The sequence below is a fragment of the Xyrauchen texanus genome, chromosome 17 (genome assembly GCF_025860055.1).
Source record: "Xyrauchen texanus isolate HMW12.3.18 chromosome 17, RBS_HiC_50CHRs, whole genome shotgun sequence".
NCBI classification, from domain to species: Eukaryota; Metazoa; Chordata; class Actinopteri; order Cypriniformes; family Catostomidae; genus Xyrauchen; species Xyrauchen texanus.
In genome coordinates, this window is record NC_068292.1 from 13,816,602 (window position 1) to 13,834,790 (window position 18,189).

Consider the following 18,189-nt stretch of genomic DNA (forward strand, 5'->3'; position numbering starts at 1 on the left):
CTGTTCTCACTCTCTTACGCCCTTCAAATCCTCCTGTGCCCCGTCTCTGTCTTTTTCAGAACTGCAGTACTGGGAATATCATTTGGAATGTCCTTCCTGATATTGTCTGTGATTCTGCTCATTTGTTTCATTGGCCATTTCTTGGTAAGTATCAATTGAGCAAATTAATTCTTTGCTAAATCACTTTCATGCTGTAAAAGGAGTAAAATTGAAAGGAGGAGGCAGGAACCGGATAAAGCATCACATTAATATTTAATTAAACAAAAACACAGGGCAGCAGCCTGTAGCTCTCTCTCTCCCGAACTCCCGCCTCCGGCAGCCTTTATCCCTCTTGTTGGCTTGATTAGCCTGATTAGGGGCTGGGCATGCCTCATCATGGTCCGGCCCCACCCTCCTCCTTGCCACACACGCTATTTGTTAATTATTGTTTTTGGAAGACACGCAGATATGTCTGCTTTATGTAAGGGGACTGTATTTGTGGAGCAGTGGTTTTCAACTGGATTTTCTTTTTGACCCAGATTTAACTTTGTATTTTCTTTTGCATCATTTCATTCATGGTTTTTGAGCATGATGGCATGTCAAGCAAACTGTCCATGTTAGCATCTGTCTAATTTGGCCAGCTTCTAACAAGTGACACAGTCAACTTACAGTAGAATTTGAATAGATGCACAGCTAATGACGTCAACAAAAGTAGACCAACTGCCGGTTGCAAGGAACCAGAAAACCTTGGTGACATTACACTTACAATTATAACTAAGGGTTTTATTAACTTAAGCGAATTCTTGCAACTGTGACTTGGTCTGTCCACCTTTTTCTTTTGTCCTGTGATGCTTAGCAAGACATGTAGGAGTTACTTCCATTGTCAAGTAAACACAGCATTTGTTGCGGCATACATCCTTTGATTCTTTCATTGCTGTGTTGAGATTTTGAGGAGAGCATGTGAGATTTCATGAGGACATACATCAATCACTATATCAGTATGTTACTGAATGATAATACACTGCAAAAAAAGTCATAATGTCACATATTTGAGGTCTTGTTCAAATTTGTTTTCAGGTTTTGATTTCATGTCTTTTATTTTGGAAGTTTAGTTCACTCTTTCTTTGTTCCTGTTTCTTGTCATGTGATTTTCTGTTTCCCTCATGTGATCCTGTCTTGCATACTCATGTGACCATCTTGTTTCTTAGTTCTGTCCTGTCATTGGTTGTCTTGTTATCTTGTTTGGCCATGTCCATGTATTTAAAATCTCATGTTTGCCATTGTCCTTTGTTGAGTATTGTTGATTGTAATGTTAAAAGTCACGTCTTAGTCAAGTCCAGATATCCCTTTGTCAAGTAAAGTATTTGCTTTGTTCTTGCTTTTGTTTTGTTTATAATAAACTGCACTTGGGTTCTTCTTCATCTTCATCTTCATCTCATCATCGTCTTCATAATTTTTGTCCTGCTCACCTGCCTAATTGTTACACATAAAGACAAAGAAAGCGTGAACAAACCCGGTGGGCTGTTTCTCCCAGATGCAGTTGAGATTTAATTAAGCACAAACGCAATATTTTTAACAAAACGATCATTTGTTTTAGTGGAGTACCTTTGTTAGTTCAGCTTCAGATGTCTTGTCACTACATGTTCAAATCAGACTGTGAAGTTCTCATCCTTGGGTATGTAATCACTTTTTCAAGTTGTCCGATCGGATGTTATTTCCTTTTAAATCCGCTTCGCTGCCATCTGGGATGCATCAGGATGGCGTTTTAAACCTCAAATGAGATGTAGTTTTTGACTACCTCTGTATGTGTTTTTAGTGATCCAATCACAAAACATTTTGCACCGTTTACAACTATATTTAGTACTGACCATATGCGATTTGATCATCCGAAACACTTCTAAAATGAATGCAGCCAGAGCTTGTGAATGCTATAGAAGACTTTCGGCAGAAGTTCCACTCACATTCGTTTTCCCGGTAAGAACCCTAATCAACTGTTAACTCAACACTAAACCATTACATCAACATTTAAAGTATATTAATATTTTAACGTAAGCAATGTGTCACTATCAGAATTGCAACTATACATTTATGGATATAGTTGGACTCAAGACCATACTCAAGTCTAAGTCCAGACTTGAGTATCTCAACTCTACAGACCTGTGATTTCCAGTTGAGAACCACTGCTGTAAAACAGAGAGAGTTCACTGACAATTGAGTCTTCATTCAATTTCAAGAAAGTGACAAGACATGAGAAAGAAGACTCATCATGCTTAACCCCAGAGCTTTTTCTTGGGCTGTCACATCCCACTCCAACTTGAATCTGTATGTCATGAACACAAATTTGGGCACTTGCAAGGACATTGATCCTCTAAACATTAGCAATGTTTCCTTTCGATTTGCAAATTTAATTAATGTTAAAAATAATATCACAAAAACAATGCGGGAATAAAGCCATGCTTCCATCCCATGTTTTCAAAAGAAAAAAATCATCATTTGTAGAAATTGTAGCTATTGTGACTCTTGGATTCTATTCTTAAAATAATCGTGTTTTGAGCACACAGACAAAACAGCACATCACACAGTTCTGGGAGAATGATGTGTGTGTGTGTTACTCCTTTTATGTCTTTGCTGTGAGGCTCTATGAGATATTTTTCAAAAGTGTCAATAAACCCACTGTAAAAACTTTTAGTGTGAGTTTACGGTAAATTCCTGGCTACTAGATGCATGACTTTTACATTATATTTTACAGTAGTATTTCTACAATATATAACAATTAAAAGACAACTGTATACTATGACTTTACAGTGAACAGGTTCATAAAATTACTGTAATGTAGCAGTGCTGCGTTGAATCACTAGAGTGTTGATATCTTGCGTGTGCACAACTCATGATAAAAAGTTCTTAAGCAATAAACACAACCATATTACAGCCTAGCTTTGCAAACATCCCTTTCTCAATATGCATTATTATTATATAAAATTATACTATTTCTTTTCTTTCAAATACACCATATAGTGTAGACTGTATTTCATGGTGTGACATAAAGACAACCACTGAATTAACAGTACAATAAATTGTGTCCTGAAACATATTTGCACAAACTTAACAAAATTAATTAGAAATCAATAAGATAAGGTCCCATCCAAAAGTAACACTAACACTATAATGGTGACTTCAAACAAAACAAAATTTTCCCATAATGCAGTGCGATATTTTAATGTATTTTTTCACAGTAAATAACTGTTAAATCTTGTAAAAATCCTGGTACAGTTCAAGTTTGTATTTGACTTATTTGCTACACAAACTCTGTGTAGGCTAAACTTTCCTAATAAGTTAAATAGGACTTGAACAGTATGTGTTTCCATCGTAGTTTATACGCATTTCTTATCAAATAAAAATTTAGCCACCTCAAACGTATGTGTTTTTTATGCATATTTTGGAGATTTTATTTGCATCTTGGTGTTCCCATCCAGCTGTTTTTATGTGATATCCCAAAATGCACATGCAAATACACATAGATGGAAACCCAGCCACTGGTACACTGATGACTCAATTACTTGTGACACTATTGTGAGGTTGTGTATTAAAACACAGCAGGTAAGCTATTTCAAATTCACCGTATAAGACATAATTGTGCATCTTCATGTAAAAAAATAGAGTGCTATTATGAAATAGCGTACAAATGATCATTAGGGTTAAGAGCTAGAACTGTTCTTTATTCATTCATTTAATAAAATTATTTTCATGACTTTCAGTTCTGTTAACAGTTGTCAAACATGCATTGATTGGATATATTGGATATTTGTTGATATGACAATGTGTAGTTAAGATACACATTATGAGTTTTGTTGCAGTAAGTGGTGTTAGAAAAAAATTAATGAATGAATGAAAGAAAGAATAAAATACCTAATTTATAAAATCTGTGTAAACATACCTTTTGCAAAAAATTATCCTAAAATATACAATTATTTTATCATTTGGTAGCAGACTGCTTGGGGCAGTAAATCCTATAAAAAAACAAATGTATTTGCAAATATTTGTTCCTCATATGTACTAAAATAATCATTAATTGAACTGTTAAGAAACCGGAATCATTAAGAAATCAGAATCAGAACCAAAATCGTTAAATTCCTTATGACTCTCACCTCTCTTGAACATACAAGATCTTTTTAATCGTCTTACAACTAATATTTAAAAGTTTTCAGGATTGTTTCCCTTTCATGTACATTCAGAATGAAAGATAATAACAAACAAACAGAAGATAAACAATAAGACTTTGCCTTCATACATGCACTCATCCTCTGAGTGCACTAGGACAATTTTTACGCTCTACAACATTATGATTTTAGTAGCTGCTATATATGAACCATAAGAATACATGCCTCATTAGCTTCAACTTTGAAAGTTTTATTCTGCAGAATGGTGTGTTTTTCACAGCTCATCCTATCTATTAGGGAGCTGGACATATTTTGGAAGGTCACATGTTTGTTTAATGTTGTGATAGTTGTGTTGACTCAGATTGCTGCCTGAACTGGTTGCTTTATTTCTTATTTCCCAGATGCATCAATCAGAGTAAGATTTCCCAAATGTGCATGCTTAAAAAATGGTGTGAGAAATGAATCGATTCATGTATTTATTCTATACACCGTAACATTGCGATAACACTCTCAGATGAGGATGTGCTATCATGATTTCCCATGGCATGCCCATATAATACAATTTACATACATTGCATTCAATTTATAATTATACAAATGTACTGTACATTAGATCAATGAGTTGAGACACATTTTGATGAATGAGACATTCCATCTTTTAGGTGAATTTCCCCTTTCACAAAATTTTTTCAAATTAATCTTGCTGTATTATTTCCATGTGTTGTTGACAAACAAACATCTCCCCTCTGTAGCATTGCAATAAGACAGCCTCCACATCTTGGCTCTGGATCCTAAGATCCTCTGGAATCATCGCCAACAAGCCTTGGCCACGCATAACCATAACCATGGCAACTACAACCCTCATCCTAGTCATGGCTGTCTTCAATATGGTATGTCAACCGCAATGATCCAGGAAATTTCATATGGATATTTTTGCGCTTTCCTAATTGGATCACAAACATTTACATTAGAGGAATTGAGCCCAGTGGCCTGACATGCATTATTGCGGAGATTCTTGGCAGAGAATGTGTATCCATCTGCACCCTGGCTGCAGAAAGCTGTTTGGCCTCCAGATTTGGCCATTCCATTGGTGGCGTATGTCACTGTTTGTAAACAAACATTAAGCAAATTTGTCACTTTCAAAATTGTATCTTTCTGTCAGTGGTAGACAGAAGAAACTTTTCTAATTTTTGTAATAAACTATATGATGACAATATTTAAATCCTACAAAAAGGAATGACAATTAGTTATATTTTGTATTAGTTTGTCTTAATCTGTCGATTTATTACAGTACATTGATTTGTTTTTCAACTGAAATGTTACATTTCTGCACCAGTTCCCCCATCTTCAATTGGTTGGCCAAACAGATAGCTCCATCCTTAATTCATGCCATTGGTTGAGACAGTGGTGTTGTTTCTAGCTTGTTGGACTGCTCAAACAAAGTAATGTTCTAATAGCGCCACAGAACCACAGTTCCCTATCTGTCACTCATTCGACGTTGTGTCGATGAGTTGACACTAGGGGTTCACTCTTGGGATCCCAGACATCTCTGATCTTTGAGAAAAGGCCAATGAGAATTGCATGTGGAATATGCATGCCACTCCCCCAAAGTGCCGCTTGCAAACACACACTCTCCTAGCGGACGTATCCACAGAGCTGAATTCCTCCTGCTGTTCCATTCATCTCTCTCTCTGAAAATCTGTTGGATCGAAGACGCATTACAGCGGTTCTCCCCCTCACACACAACAGTTGTTTTGAGTAACACCCCTGGGCACTTCGACAGATGAGCAGAGCTTCTTTTATATATATATAAAAACTCTTTTTTATTTATATATATATATATATATACAAAAATAAAAAGAGTAGATTTTCCTCTAAAAGTTGTGGCGCAAACGAAAGCGTCTTTTTCACGATGCCTCTCGTGTTGGGCACTGCCCACGCAGGTACAGCGCTTGTGGACGGGTCATGCTCTCACTGCGAGGGCATGATTTTGGCAACGTTGCGGTCGCAGCTTACTCTCGTAAAATGGAAAGCCAATCCAGCGGCTCCCTGACTCAGTCCTTCAACCCGTGGGTATGCCGCTCATCGGGTCGGTTAGCACTGGGGGCTATTTGGGGATTTCAATGGGAGCTTCTCCACCGGGGAAAAACAACCTGTGGACCTCCCATTCCCCAGCCAGCGTGTTCTGCGATGTGACCGGCGGCTTGTCTAAGGGAGAGTTTGTGGTCGAGGCTCGCGAAGTGGATGAGCTTCCGATTGCAGCATCGGAGAGTGGGTTGGTTCAGTCTGTCGCCATGCGCAGCTGACAGCCATGCGAGCATCAAGATTGAATGGAATCCTCCGCTCCCCCCTGAACCCTTGCGGCCCGATGTTTGGTCCCGGGGCCCGAGCGCCGCTTAAGGCCACACCCCACCCACGTACCTTTCTTCACAGAAGTGCATGATGAGCTCACGCGATCGACAGTGGGGCTGCCAGGGGGTGCTCGGCGACTCCCCTGGTCGGTAAATCGATTGCAGTACACCTGCGCCCACAGAGCGCCATCACCTGGTGGAGCCGTCCAAGTCTCCCGTCCAGGGCCTGTGGGTTTATGTCATCACTCCCGACTGAGCCTACAGTGCCAAAGGACAGGCCACCTCCGCCATGCACGCCACAGCTCTCCTGCAAGTGCACCAAGCCAAGGCGGTCAAAGAACTGCACAAGGGTATTTCTGACCTGAGATTGATGCAGGAGCTGCGCTTGGTGATGATCTCCCCCTCCGAGTGATGATGGTCACTGTGTAGTCTCTTGGGCAGGCAAAGTCCACCTTAGTGGTCCAGGAGCGCCACCTTTGGTCCAACTTGGTCCAACCAGGTTGGCCTATTCGGCGGCACTGTAGAGGATTTCGCCCAGCAATCCTCAGTGGTTAAAAGGCAGATGGGGACCAACACATCCTGCCTCGGCGCAACGCAATGTCTCGTACCCCTGTCTGTTTGTCGCCAAGGGCGTCCCCCTGTGGCAGCAACACTGGCTCTGCCACAGCCCATCCCAGTAGGCTGGCCCCGGCATCGAGCCACCCGCAGAAAAAAGACGCCACCCGTCTCATGGCCGGTCACCAAGAACCCAAGAAAGGCTTCAAAGCGTTCCCCGAGATGGGCAGTCCAGGAAGTAGGAGATCCGCTGAACAGGAGCTGGTAAGAGCACCACTCCTTCCCCCGGTGGAGGTTCTTTATTTTCCTTTTCTTATTTCACCACAAGTACCCCAAGAGCCACGGTACCCACATTCTAAGAAAATAGTGTTTTTTTCAATTCCTGGGCCTCACAGTCGGTGTCTCCGTCCATTGTTATCATGACCACCGGGCACCATTTCTCTCTCTAGCAGGCAAGGCGCCTCTGAGGCGGGCCTACTGCCTCTGCGTGTCCAGCTGTGGCTAAAATCTGGCCCTGATGTGATGGTCCCCATGGCCTATGAGGACAAAAATCTTCCTCCCCCGTCCCAGGCTGTTCCGGGCGCGGTCACAATTGGCACCTCTGGCTCCGCCCCATCACTCCGCCCCGCACGCTGGTATGTCCGACAAGATTGTTCCCCCTCACGTGGGGCTTGCTTCCCCAACCCCCTGTGATGTCAGATCAGGACTGTCCGACTTGGCTACGCGATTCAGTTTGCTAGGCGCCTACCCAGGTCCAGAGACGTCCGCTTCACTATGGTGAGAGGTGTCCCTGTCACCTCGTGCCTTCACGAAGGTCGTAGAGGCAGCCCTTGCCCCGTAAAGGGAAGTGGTCGTCCGCCTTCTCTTACTATCTCGACGACTGGCTCCTTCTAGCTCAGTCGCAGGACACATTGTGTGTGCACAGGGACCTGGTGCTCAGGCACCACAGCCGGCTGGGGCTTCGGGTCAACTGGGAAAAGAGCAAGGTCTCCCCGGTTTAGAACATCTCTTTTCTCAGTATGGATTTACACTCAGTTTCAATGACAGCGTTAACTGTCTGTGTACACTGAGACGTTGTGTCCCTCTTGCTACAACACTGAATCAACCGCTGAAATGGCCGGGTCTTTGTCTTGGCTCCTAAGTTCGAAAACTGAGTGTGTGTTTGCAAATGGCACACTTTTTATACAGGGAGTGGTATGCAAATTCCACAAGCCAATTCTCATTGGCCTTTTCTCAAAGATCAGATATGTCTGGGCTCCCAAGAGTGAACCCCTAGTGTTTTAAGTTTTTTAATTTTTCAGTTTTACTTTTACAGTAGTTGTCTTAGATAGAAGAAATAATTGTAACATCCAAAAAATTACACTTCAGGTTTAAGCAGGAACAAGTTGAGCCACAGATCACTGTTAATATTTATAATTTTCACAATAAAAATCCATATATGAAAGTTCTTGTCCTTCATTTATATATATATATATATATATATATATATATATATATATATATATATATATACATATATATATATATATACAGGTACATGTGTGTGTGTATCATATTATATATATATATATATATATATATATATATATATATATATATATATATATATATATATATATATATATATATATATATATATAATTATATTTATTCTTTAATTTGTTTTTTAGTTCTTTGTAGAAGACAACCTAAAATCCACAGATGCCATTTGTAATAAATCAAATGAGACACTTCTTCTCCCTGATGGACAACAAATATCTTACCTGGACAAAAACACCTACTACCTACCTGTGAGTTAACTAGTTTTACTTATGTATACTGTCCTCAATTTGTAATCTAATTAAACATCTGGTCATGGGTAAAGGCCACACTTTCTTTCTTTCTTTCTTTCTTTCTTTCTTTCTTTCTTTCTTTCTTTCTTTCTTTCATACTGAGCTAAACTCTGTATGGAGACGGCGTTCCCTTTCTGCCATCTGCCGAAGCAGAGAAAGAGCTGCTCAGAACATCTAAAGCTCTGCGTGTGGTCCAAATAGATAATAAAAACTAGATAAAAACTGAATTACACTAAAATATTCTTAAATACTATATATTTGATGTATTTTTATATAATTAACATATTTACTCGATCAAAATACTATATTTATGACTCAGGTGTTTCTCTGCTGTAAGTATTTTATGTACAGTTGCATCCTGGGCTTGATCTCCTGCTCAGTGTTCCTGAGGATCAACTACGAACTGAAGATGCTCATCATGCTCATAGCAGTGGTGCTCTACAACATCATTATACTTCAAACACATGCATCCCTGCTGGACGATTACAGCAAATTCCTCTACAAAACAGAAATTCTGGAGAGGTGAGAACCTGTTATTATGTAGTATAATAATTGTTTAATTTCCTAAGAAATCGTACGAGTTTGCTCATGCAAAATGTATGACCCGTAGAGAGCAAAAAAATAAACGAACCAAAAAACAATGTTATTGCAATTATTCCTAAGTTTAACTCCAAACATAAACCTAACCAAAAAGTCTAACCTCTATCCAAACCATAAATCTTACCATGACTTTAATAGGAAAATAACTTTTGTGTACCACAGAAGCAAGAAATCATCAGGGTTTGGAACGAGACGAGGGAAGCATATTACAGATTATTCACATACATCAGTCATTTGTATTGCATAAAAATATAATGACTAAACAAATTTGTTCACTGACATTCCCTTTCTTAAAATAAAGTGTTACAATTTCGCCATCTATTACAAATTATTACAAGATGTCATGTGACAGGCCTCATGAACCTCTTGCATGTTGTTTCTTTGTTTGAGAGATGCAATAGTGAACACATAAATGAACATAAATTTTCAACCAAAAATGAAAATGTGGCAAAAGTCAACTGCTGTTCCCTTTACAAAAAGCTTCACTATGATGCTGCGCTTTGTTAAGTGCTTTTGGGAAGAATCCTGCATTGTGACCAGCTGTGAATATGTGTGTAACACGTCAATGAACATTGACCGGAATTTATAGCCTCGGCTGGTGATGATCATTAGATGCATCTGTGGCCAGGCTATAAATAGACGCGTCACCAGCGTGTCGTCAGATCCGTTTTCTTCAGAGCAAACTGTGCTGTGTGTCTCACAAGCCTGTCAGAAACTTTCTTTCCTCTGCTAGGATTTAGAATTTGTTAGGCAGTGCGCAGTGAACCTTTTCTCCTTTCCCTCTTTCTCTCTTTCTCTCTCTCTCTCTCTCTCTCTCTCTCTCTCTCTCTCTATATATATATATATATATATATATATATAAAAAAATAGAAAAGAAAAAGGTGGAAAAATGTCGGAGAAGCAAAGCAAACAATGCGTGTTTCCCTGTCAACGTTCTATGACTGTCAGGGACACGCATCAATTTTGTTTTGTTTGTTTGGGGGAAGAGCATGCTGCTCTCGCGTTGGGGCAGGGCGACTGCGTGCATTGCGACCTACTTTCAGGAGAAATGCTTCACGCTCACCTCGCTTACTTCCGGGAGTCAGCGCCCACTCTTTCATCGTGGGGCTCTCGCATATATTTGGCTGAGGAGCAAGAGACGGGTCCGTCCCTATCACTCGCTCTCGCAAAGGGGCCATGAACGTGTTCCCCTTCCAGAGAAAGAGTCAGGCTATTACAGCAGATACTTCCTGGTCCCCAAGAAGGGGGTGGGGTTTGCGTCCAATTTTACATCTTTGAGGCTTGTACCGCTCGGTCAGGGTGTTCAAGTTCAAGATGCTTACTGTCAAGACGGTTGTGTCTCAGATCCAACATTACGATTGGCTGATCACGATAGATCTCATGGACGCATATTTCCATATTGGAATTCTGCCACAGCACAGGAAGTTCCTGAGGTTCGCTTTCGGGGACGAAGCCTTCCAGTATCGGGTTCTTCCATTCAGCCTAGCCCTATCACCCCGCACATTCACGAAATGCATGGATGCAGCACTGGCTCCTTCGCGACTCTGGAGCATCTGCATTCTGAATTACATAGACGACTGGCTGATCATAGCGCAGCTCCAAGACTGGGGGTTCAGCACAGGGATATTGTCTTAGCTCATCTGGTTTCTCCGGGTCTGAGACTCAGCGTCAAAGAGCGTTCTCTCTCCCACCTGGGGAATCGCCTATCTGGGGTTTATATGGAATTCGATCACGATGCGGGCACAGTTGTCTCTCGCTCGTATCACAACAATTCAGAACACCCTGAGCAGACTCAGGCTTGGTCAAGGTTGCACTGTTCACCAGTATCAACAAATACTAGGTCTCATGGCATCTGCGTCCACGGTGATCCCTTTGGGCCTGCTCCATATGAGACCGTTTCAGCTGTGGCTAAAAGCCAGGGGATTTCATCCAAGGGCCTGTCCCCTAGAGCTAATAAGGGTTACGCGCCACGTGCTTCGTTCCCTTGCTATGTCTCGAGTTGATGGTGGTATTTCTGGCCCTGAAATACTTCCTCCAGAGGCTACCATGTCTTGGTGCGGGTGGGCAATACAGTGGTAGTCTCTTACATAAACCATAAAGGAGGTTCACATTCACGTCAGCTAAATTTCTGGCACGTCGGATTCTCCTTGGGGCCCAGGGTAAGCCCCTGTCACTCAGGGCATTTTATATCCCTGGATGCCCGTATGTGGGAGCAGATTTACTGTCCAGACAGAAAATACCGACGGGTGAGTGGAAACTCCACCCCTAGGTAGTGGAACAAATCTGGGTAAGATTTTACAGGGTAGAAGAGGACCTCTTCGCCTCTATGAACAGCGCAATGTGTCACCTTGCCACGCCTTGATGGACGGGGTGCCTTTGGGGAGGCATCCTCTACTCGCTCGCTTCATTCGTGGAGCCATGCGACTGAGGCCTCCTGTTAGGACCAGAACGCCTTCATGGGACTTAGCAATAGTCCTGGAGGGTCTAGTTGAGACCCCTTTGAACCTCTAGAGTCAGCGTCTGACAGGCTTCTGACTCTCAAGATGGTCTTTCTTATGGCGATTACCTCTCTAAAGAGGATTGGGGATCTACAGGCTCTGTCTGTTTTGCTTTAGAATTTGCCCAAGGTTTGGCCAAAGCTATTCCGCATCCTCATCCTGACTACCTTCCTATCACTCTGGAAGCCTTCTGCTCCCTGCCGTTTTTAACGCCGGAGCAGGAAAGACTTCACGAACACTGCCCAGTCCGTGCCCTTCTTACACTTATGTTCACCGCACTAGCCAGTGGCGTAAGTCAAGCGAAAATTTCTCTTTTGGAATTATACAGTCCTTTATCCTTTATCCCAACAACATTCACAAAATGAGAGTTAGGATTGTTTCATGCTTAACAGTTTTTTGAGGATTGCCAATTTACGTCTAGAAATCACAGATGGTTGTTGAGAATAAAGCACTATGAACCAGTACAGACACTTCCTGTTAATTGACAGCTAAGGTGGACAAGGTCTGCTGGCCCTTCCTGAGCTGCAGACAACATAATTTGTCATGAAAAATCAGTGATGCTGACAAGCCTTATCTCTCACTTTGTCTCTCTTTCTCTCAACAAAACAAGGCCAGGAGTTCTGAAAGACTTGAAAACGATGGGCTCTGTGTCTCTCTTCATATTCTTTGTCACCCTGCTTGTCCTTGCTAGACAGGTGAGTTTTCTTTCAAAAGCCAAACTGAAATGTCTTTATTCCAAGATTAAAATGGCTGAAGTCGTACATTTATTTGTATGTTATATACATATTGTATGCACATATTTTTTTATTATTATCTTTTGTATATTTCTGGGCATTATTTGTAAGATATATTTTTAAAGACTAATATATTTTTAATCTTTTATATGCAGAATGTATTTTTCTTTGCTGGTTAACCATATATTTCTAAACTAACTTTGATACTGCAAAATTATTACTGCACAGTATTTGCACAGACAATGTGTGAAAAGCACCACTGTGAATGTTTCTATATACAGCAGCATCATCCATCTTTGCTGTTTTGAGCAACAGCCCTTAGACATCTACAGGAAGTAGGGTTTTTTTTTCCTCCCAGTAATAGCCCACCCCCCCCATCCCAGATGTCTCTCCCAACAATGGAAGTGATTTAATAAATGCACATTTTGAAAACTGAATTTGAATCAAGCTATTTAAATTTTTGCAATAATGACTGTAAATGATCCCACTTATTAAAGGGCCACTAACCAAATCAACTGATATATAGACCTGAATTATTGATTTGAGTTTAAATTAATTTATTATGTGAAAAGAAATATGAAACTAGCACAGCTATGCAATCTGTTACCTGGGTGAATGGCCAATTATACAGTTTTACGGTCAAGATACAAAACTATGTAATAATACAGAATGCCGTGATGGACCAGATATTACAGAGAAATATGCAATAAGCTACCATAATTGATTATAACCGAAATAACAAAAGTAGTAATATGTTAACACAAGCTACTCCAAAAAAAAACTAAATAAAACAATATTTTCATATACTAAAATATTTTGACCTAAAATGTGCTTCAGGTGGTAACATCTAAATGAACTTGTTTTACTCAAGTTAAAAATATTATTTACCATCACTGAATCTAATGTATTAGGTGACACCACCAAAAAACAATTACGGTTGAGATCAGGTAGAAATAGCTCTAAAATAAGGTAACAATTGTATTTTACCAAATTGTTCAGTGTTTCATTGTTGGAGCCAAATTAAGAATATAGCCATTTATTGGCCATTGAAGGAAACAGATGACAACGTTTGTTGGCATCACTCACCTTGCCGGTATTAGACACAGGTACATGCTACCTGAGGACACCAAGCCGATAACGTTTTTCAACAGGGAAAGTCTGGTCAAAGTGTGGCTTTTAATTTTATTTACTTTACGTGGAATACCATAGTATTTCATTTGATCCTTATTATAGCTCTGTTGATCATTTGGAAGTTATTCTCTGATATACTCACAAGTTAATCATCAATGGCACACAGTCTCATCACGTCCATCAACAACAACTAGTATTATGAAGTGATTATAAAACTGGCAAACTTAAAAAAAAATTGTCACCTGTCACACCTAAAAAATACACTTTCCATGACATTTTGATGATCCATAAAAAAGGTAATTGGACATATTAGGTCATCTAACCAAATACATGGTAAAACCTAAGCAGATTATATCGGTCAGTACTTACTAATATACTGTAAATACACTAAAGCATGGACACTGTCATAGAAATATATTCAGAGCTTGACCAGTTTTATTTTGTGTAAAAGTAAAAGTGCAATAGCAGATAGGACAGATGACAGATTGATATTCTGGGTCACTCTGCACTCTCCTCAGAGTGTCTGTCCAGCCTCAATCAGTTACGTCATTTCAGACAGATGTACTGATTTAATTCATTTGTTTATTAGTCCCTTTATTCCCTTCATGTTGATTGTTGCAGAACAATCACAGACACATATCTGTGTTTATTAAGGGAACAAGGGTGTAGTTTCCTATACATACTTGCAATAAATTTCAAGAGCACTTGTGGCTGAGCTGGGATTCTTGAGAAAGCAGACAAATGAATAGAACTAATGTAGTTTATGTTTTGTATGAGGTTTATTCTCTTCATTGATCAGTGTGTTTTAGACAGTTCTGTATCACTTTTTTATCCACCAGTTCATTGTCTCCAGATTTACAGTGTTTCATGCTATATTTAAAGAGAGAGAAATAAATGGTCATGCACTTATGACATATGACCATATTTATAAATTTTTGAAACTTTGTTCCATGGGTCCTGAGTCTGTATTTACTTCTTCATATGGAAAACATGTCTAGTATGCTTCTATATTTCCCCTTTTATGTTCCAGAGAAGAAATAAAGTGATACAGATTTTAAACACACGAGGGTGGGTAAATGATAGATACAATTTTTTGGATGAAAATTATGGATTTTCTCTGTGTGGTGTTTGTCACTGAATAAAACGCAGTGACCTCCAGTCTCTTTACTTCTGTGTCCTCTTGTAACAGAATGAATATTACTGTAGGTTGGATTTCCTGTGGAAAAACAAGTTTAAGAAGGAGTGTGAGGAGATTGAGACCATGGAGAATCTCAACCGCGTTCTGCTGGAAAACGTTCTGCCAGCCCATGTTGCAGAGCACTTCCTGGCCAGGAACTGGAAGAATGAGGTGAGCATGTAGACAGGGGGGCGTTAAGATCTTGGGGCCCCGTGACAATGTTGCACTCTGGGGCCCCTATCTTTTCGCATCCTGTAAAACATTTTTGTTTTTTATTTAAAGTTATCATTATTAATAAATGTGAACAGAAGCATGATTGTACATTCAATAAGAGACACTAAAAAAAAGTTTGAAAAGTTTGAAAAACTTAATGCATTTAATAGAAATAACTATACAATAATGAATATATGTGTATATATATATATATATATATATATATATATATATATATATATATACAGTATCAGAATGTTTGATCATTGGTCATTTTAGTGAGTTGGGACTGTGTTTCTATTGGAAATATTGTATTTTTATGTTTTAAAGGTAATTTCACTCAAAAATGAAAATTCTCTCATCATTTACTCACCCTCATGCCATCCCAGATGTGTGTGACTTTCTTTCTTCTGCTGAACACAAACAAAGATTTTTAGAAGTATATCAGAGCTCTGTTGGTTTAACCAGATTTACAGATTTAACCACTGTTGTCTTATGGATTACTTTTGTGTTTCCTTTATGTGATTTTTGGAGCTACAAACATCTGATCACCATTCACTTGCATTGTATGGACCTGCAGAGCTTAGATATTGTTCTAAAAATCTTTGTTTGTGTTCAGCAGAAGAAAGTCATTTACATCTGGTATTGCACGATGGTGAGTAAATGATGAAGTAATTTAAATTTGTGTGTGAACTATCCCTTTAAGTAATCTTCTGGAACATCTGAAGGCAAACAAAACCAGATGCGATGAGCTGTGTACGTGTACTTCTGACACAGGAGCGGGCAGGTACTTGACGTGCCAAAACGACCAGCTGTATCAGACTGAACGTACCCTTCCCCAATGCCCCATAAAGTCGGCGGAACCCGGAATGGGCCGAGCCTAGCCGGGCCTCTTTTCTCTCTATGTTTCTCGCATAGAGCAAAACGGCTGGGACCCTTACACGCATCGTGGATAGGGGGTCTTACCCAGTTTCCTATTCTATCAGGGGGAAAAGACCCTGCGGAGACCACACCCGCCCAGAGAGGGGGAGCTAAAAGTGGCGAAATACACCACATGGGCTTTTAGGTCACATGTGGGAAGTGGCGCGGTGGTAGATCCCAAATCTTCGGAGGGAGGAGTTGCTACAGACACGGCGACCGGGGGGCACCGGGAACTGCCCAAGGGAGACGCGGGTCCACTCGTAAGGAGACCGTACCATGGAAAGTACACACAGGGATCCGAGTGAGTGGGCTCTCCTGGGAGAAAAAGTGCACGGTATTACCTCAACCAAGGGAAAAGGCTCTAGTGGCAAGCGATTCACCCGGTCAATTCGTCAGCGTGTTAACAAGTTCTACCGGCTCGGACCTGAGAAAACACAGGACGAGACTGACACTTCCCTGAGATTGTAAAATCTCGCAAAGGTACTAGGTGTTGCCCAACCCATTGCTCTGCATATGTCTGCCAGGGAGCTGCCTCTGGCCAGTGGCCATGAGGATGCAAAACTCCTTGTTGAGTGTGCTCGGACCCGCAAGGCCCCCCCCCCCGCACGGCCTGGGTGCGATAGGCCAATGAAATGGTGTCCACAACCCATTGGGAGAGCCTCTGTTTGGAGACAGCGTTCCCTTTCCGCTGTACACCGAAGCAGACAAAGAGCTGCTCAGAGCATCTAAAGCTCTGCATGCGGTCCAAGTAGGTACGTAAAGCACATACCGGACACAGCAAAAAAGGGGCTGGGTCTGCCTCCTCCCGGGGCAGAGCTTTCAGGTTCAGTACCTGGTCTCTGAAGGGCATCGTAGGAACCTTGGGCACGTAGCCTGGCCGCGGCCTTAGGATCACATGTGTGTCTGCCGGACCGAGCTCCAGGCAAGTGTCGCTGACAGAGAACGCTTGCAGGTCCCGAACCTCTTGATGGAGGCGAGCGCGATCAGCAGGGTTGCTTTCAAGGAGAGGGCCCTGAGTCCAACTGATTCTAGTGGCTCGAAGGGCCTCTCTGAAGGCCCGAGAGGACAACTGAGAGATCCCAGGAGGGGAACAGGCTTGGCCGGGAGGGATTAAACTCTGGGCACCTCTTACCCAAAGACTTGCCATCTACTGCGCCGTGGTGGGCTGCGATAGCAGCTACATACACCTTCAAGGTGGATGGGGACAGCCTCCCCTCCAACCTCTCCGGCAGAAATGAGAGCACTGACCTGACTGCGCACCTTTGTGGGTCTCAGCCCCGAGAAAAACACCAATTCGCGAACAAGCGACAATTTAGGGCATAAAGTTGCCTGGTAGAAGGGCCTCTGGCTTGGTTGATATTGTCTACTACAGCAGGTGGTAGATCAGCTAGATCTTCCACGCCACGTCCAGGGGCCAGACGTGGAGGTTCCAGAGGTCTGTGTGCGGATGCCAGAGCATGCTCCGTCCTTGAGTAAGAAGGTCTTTCCTCAGGGTAATTTGCCAGGGAGGGGCTGTCGCGAGGAGTCTGAGGTCCGAGAACCAAGTCCGGGTGGGCCAATAGGGAACCACTAGAGTGAATTGTTCCTCGTCATCCCTGACCTTGCATAGCACCTGTGAAAGAAGGCTCACTGGGGGAAATGCGTGCTTGCGCAGCCCTGCGGGCCAGCTGTGTGCCACTGTGTCTGCCCTGAGGGGAGCCTCTGTTCTGGCATATCAGATGCGGGCAGTGGGAGGTCTCTAGGGAGGCGAACAGGTCTACCTGAGCCTTGCCGAACCGTTCCCATCAGCTGGACCGACTGGAGCCTCCACTCTCCACTGGGCAAGCGTTGTCGTGATAGCGCATCCGCTATCACATTGAGGTTGCCGGGGATGTGAGTCGCTGCTGGCTCCAAAGGAGGAGACGACGGGCGAGTTGTGACATGTGCTGGACAACGGGGCGGCTCTGGCTCAGTAGGTAGAGTGGGTCGGCCACTAATCGCTAATCGGTTGGTGGTTCGAATCCCGGCCCACACAACTCCACATGCCGAAGTGTCCTTAGGC

General features: G+C 41.8%; 1 protein-coding gene across 1 annotated transcript in view; it reads left to right on the forward strand.

The window, feature by feature from the left end:
• Positions 1-18,189, forward strand: part of LOC127657955 (adenylate cyclase type 2-like) — a 205,450-nt gene that overhangs the window by 162,758 nt on the left and 24,503 nt on the right. The window contains exons 15-20 of the mRNA XM_052146987.1: positions 60-144; positions 4,889-5,026; positions 8,713-8,832; positions 9,212-9,396; positions 12,583-12,667; positions 15,027-15,185. Coding sequence (XP_052002947.1) covers positions 60-144; positions 4,889-5,026; positions 8,713-8,832; positions 9,212-9,396; positions 12,583-12,667; positions 15,027-15,185 — 772 coding nt within the window. The remainder of the gene's footprint in view (positions 1-59; positions 145-4,888; positions 5,027-8,712; positions 8,833-9,211; positions 9,397-12,582; positions 12,668-15,026; positions 15,186-18,189) is intronic.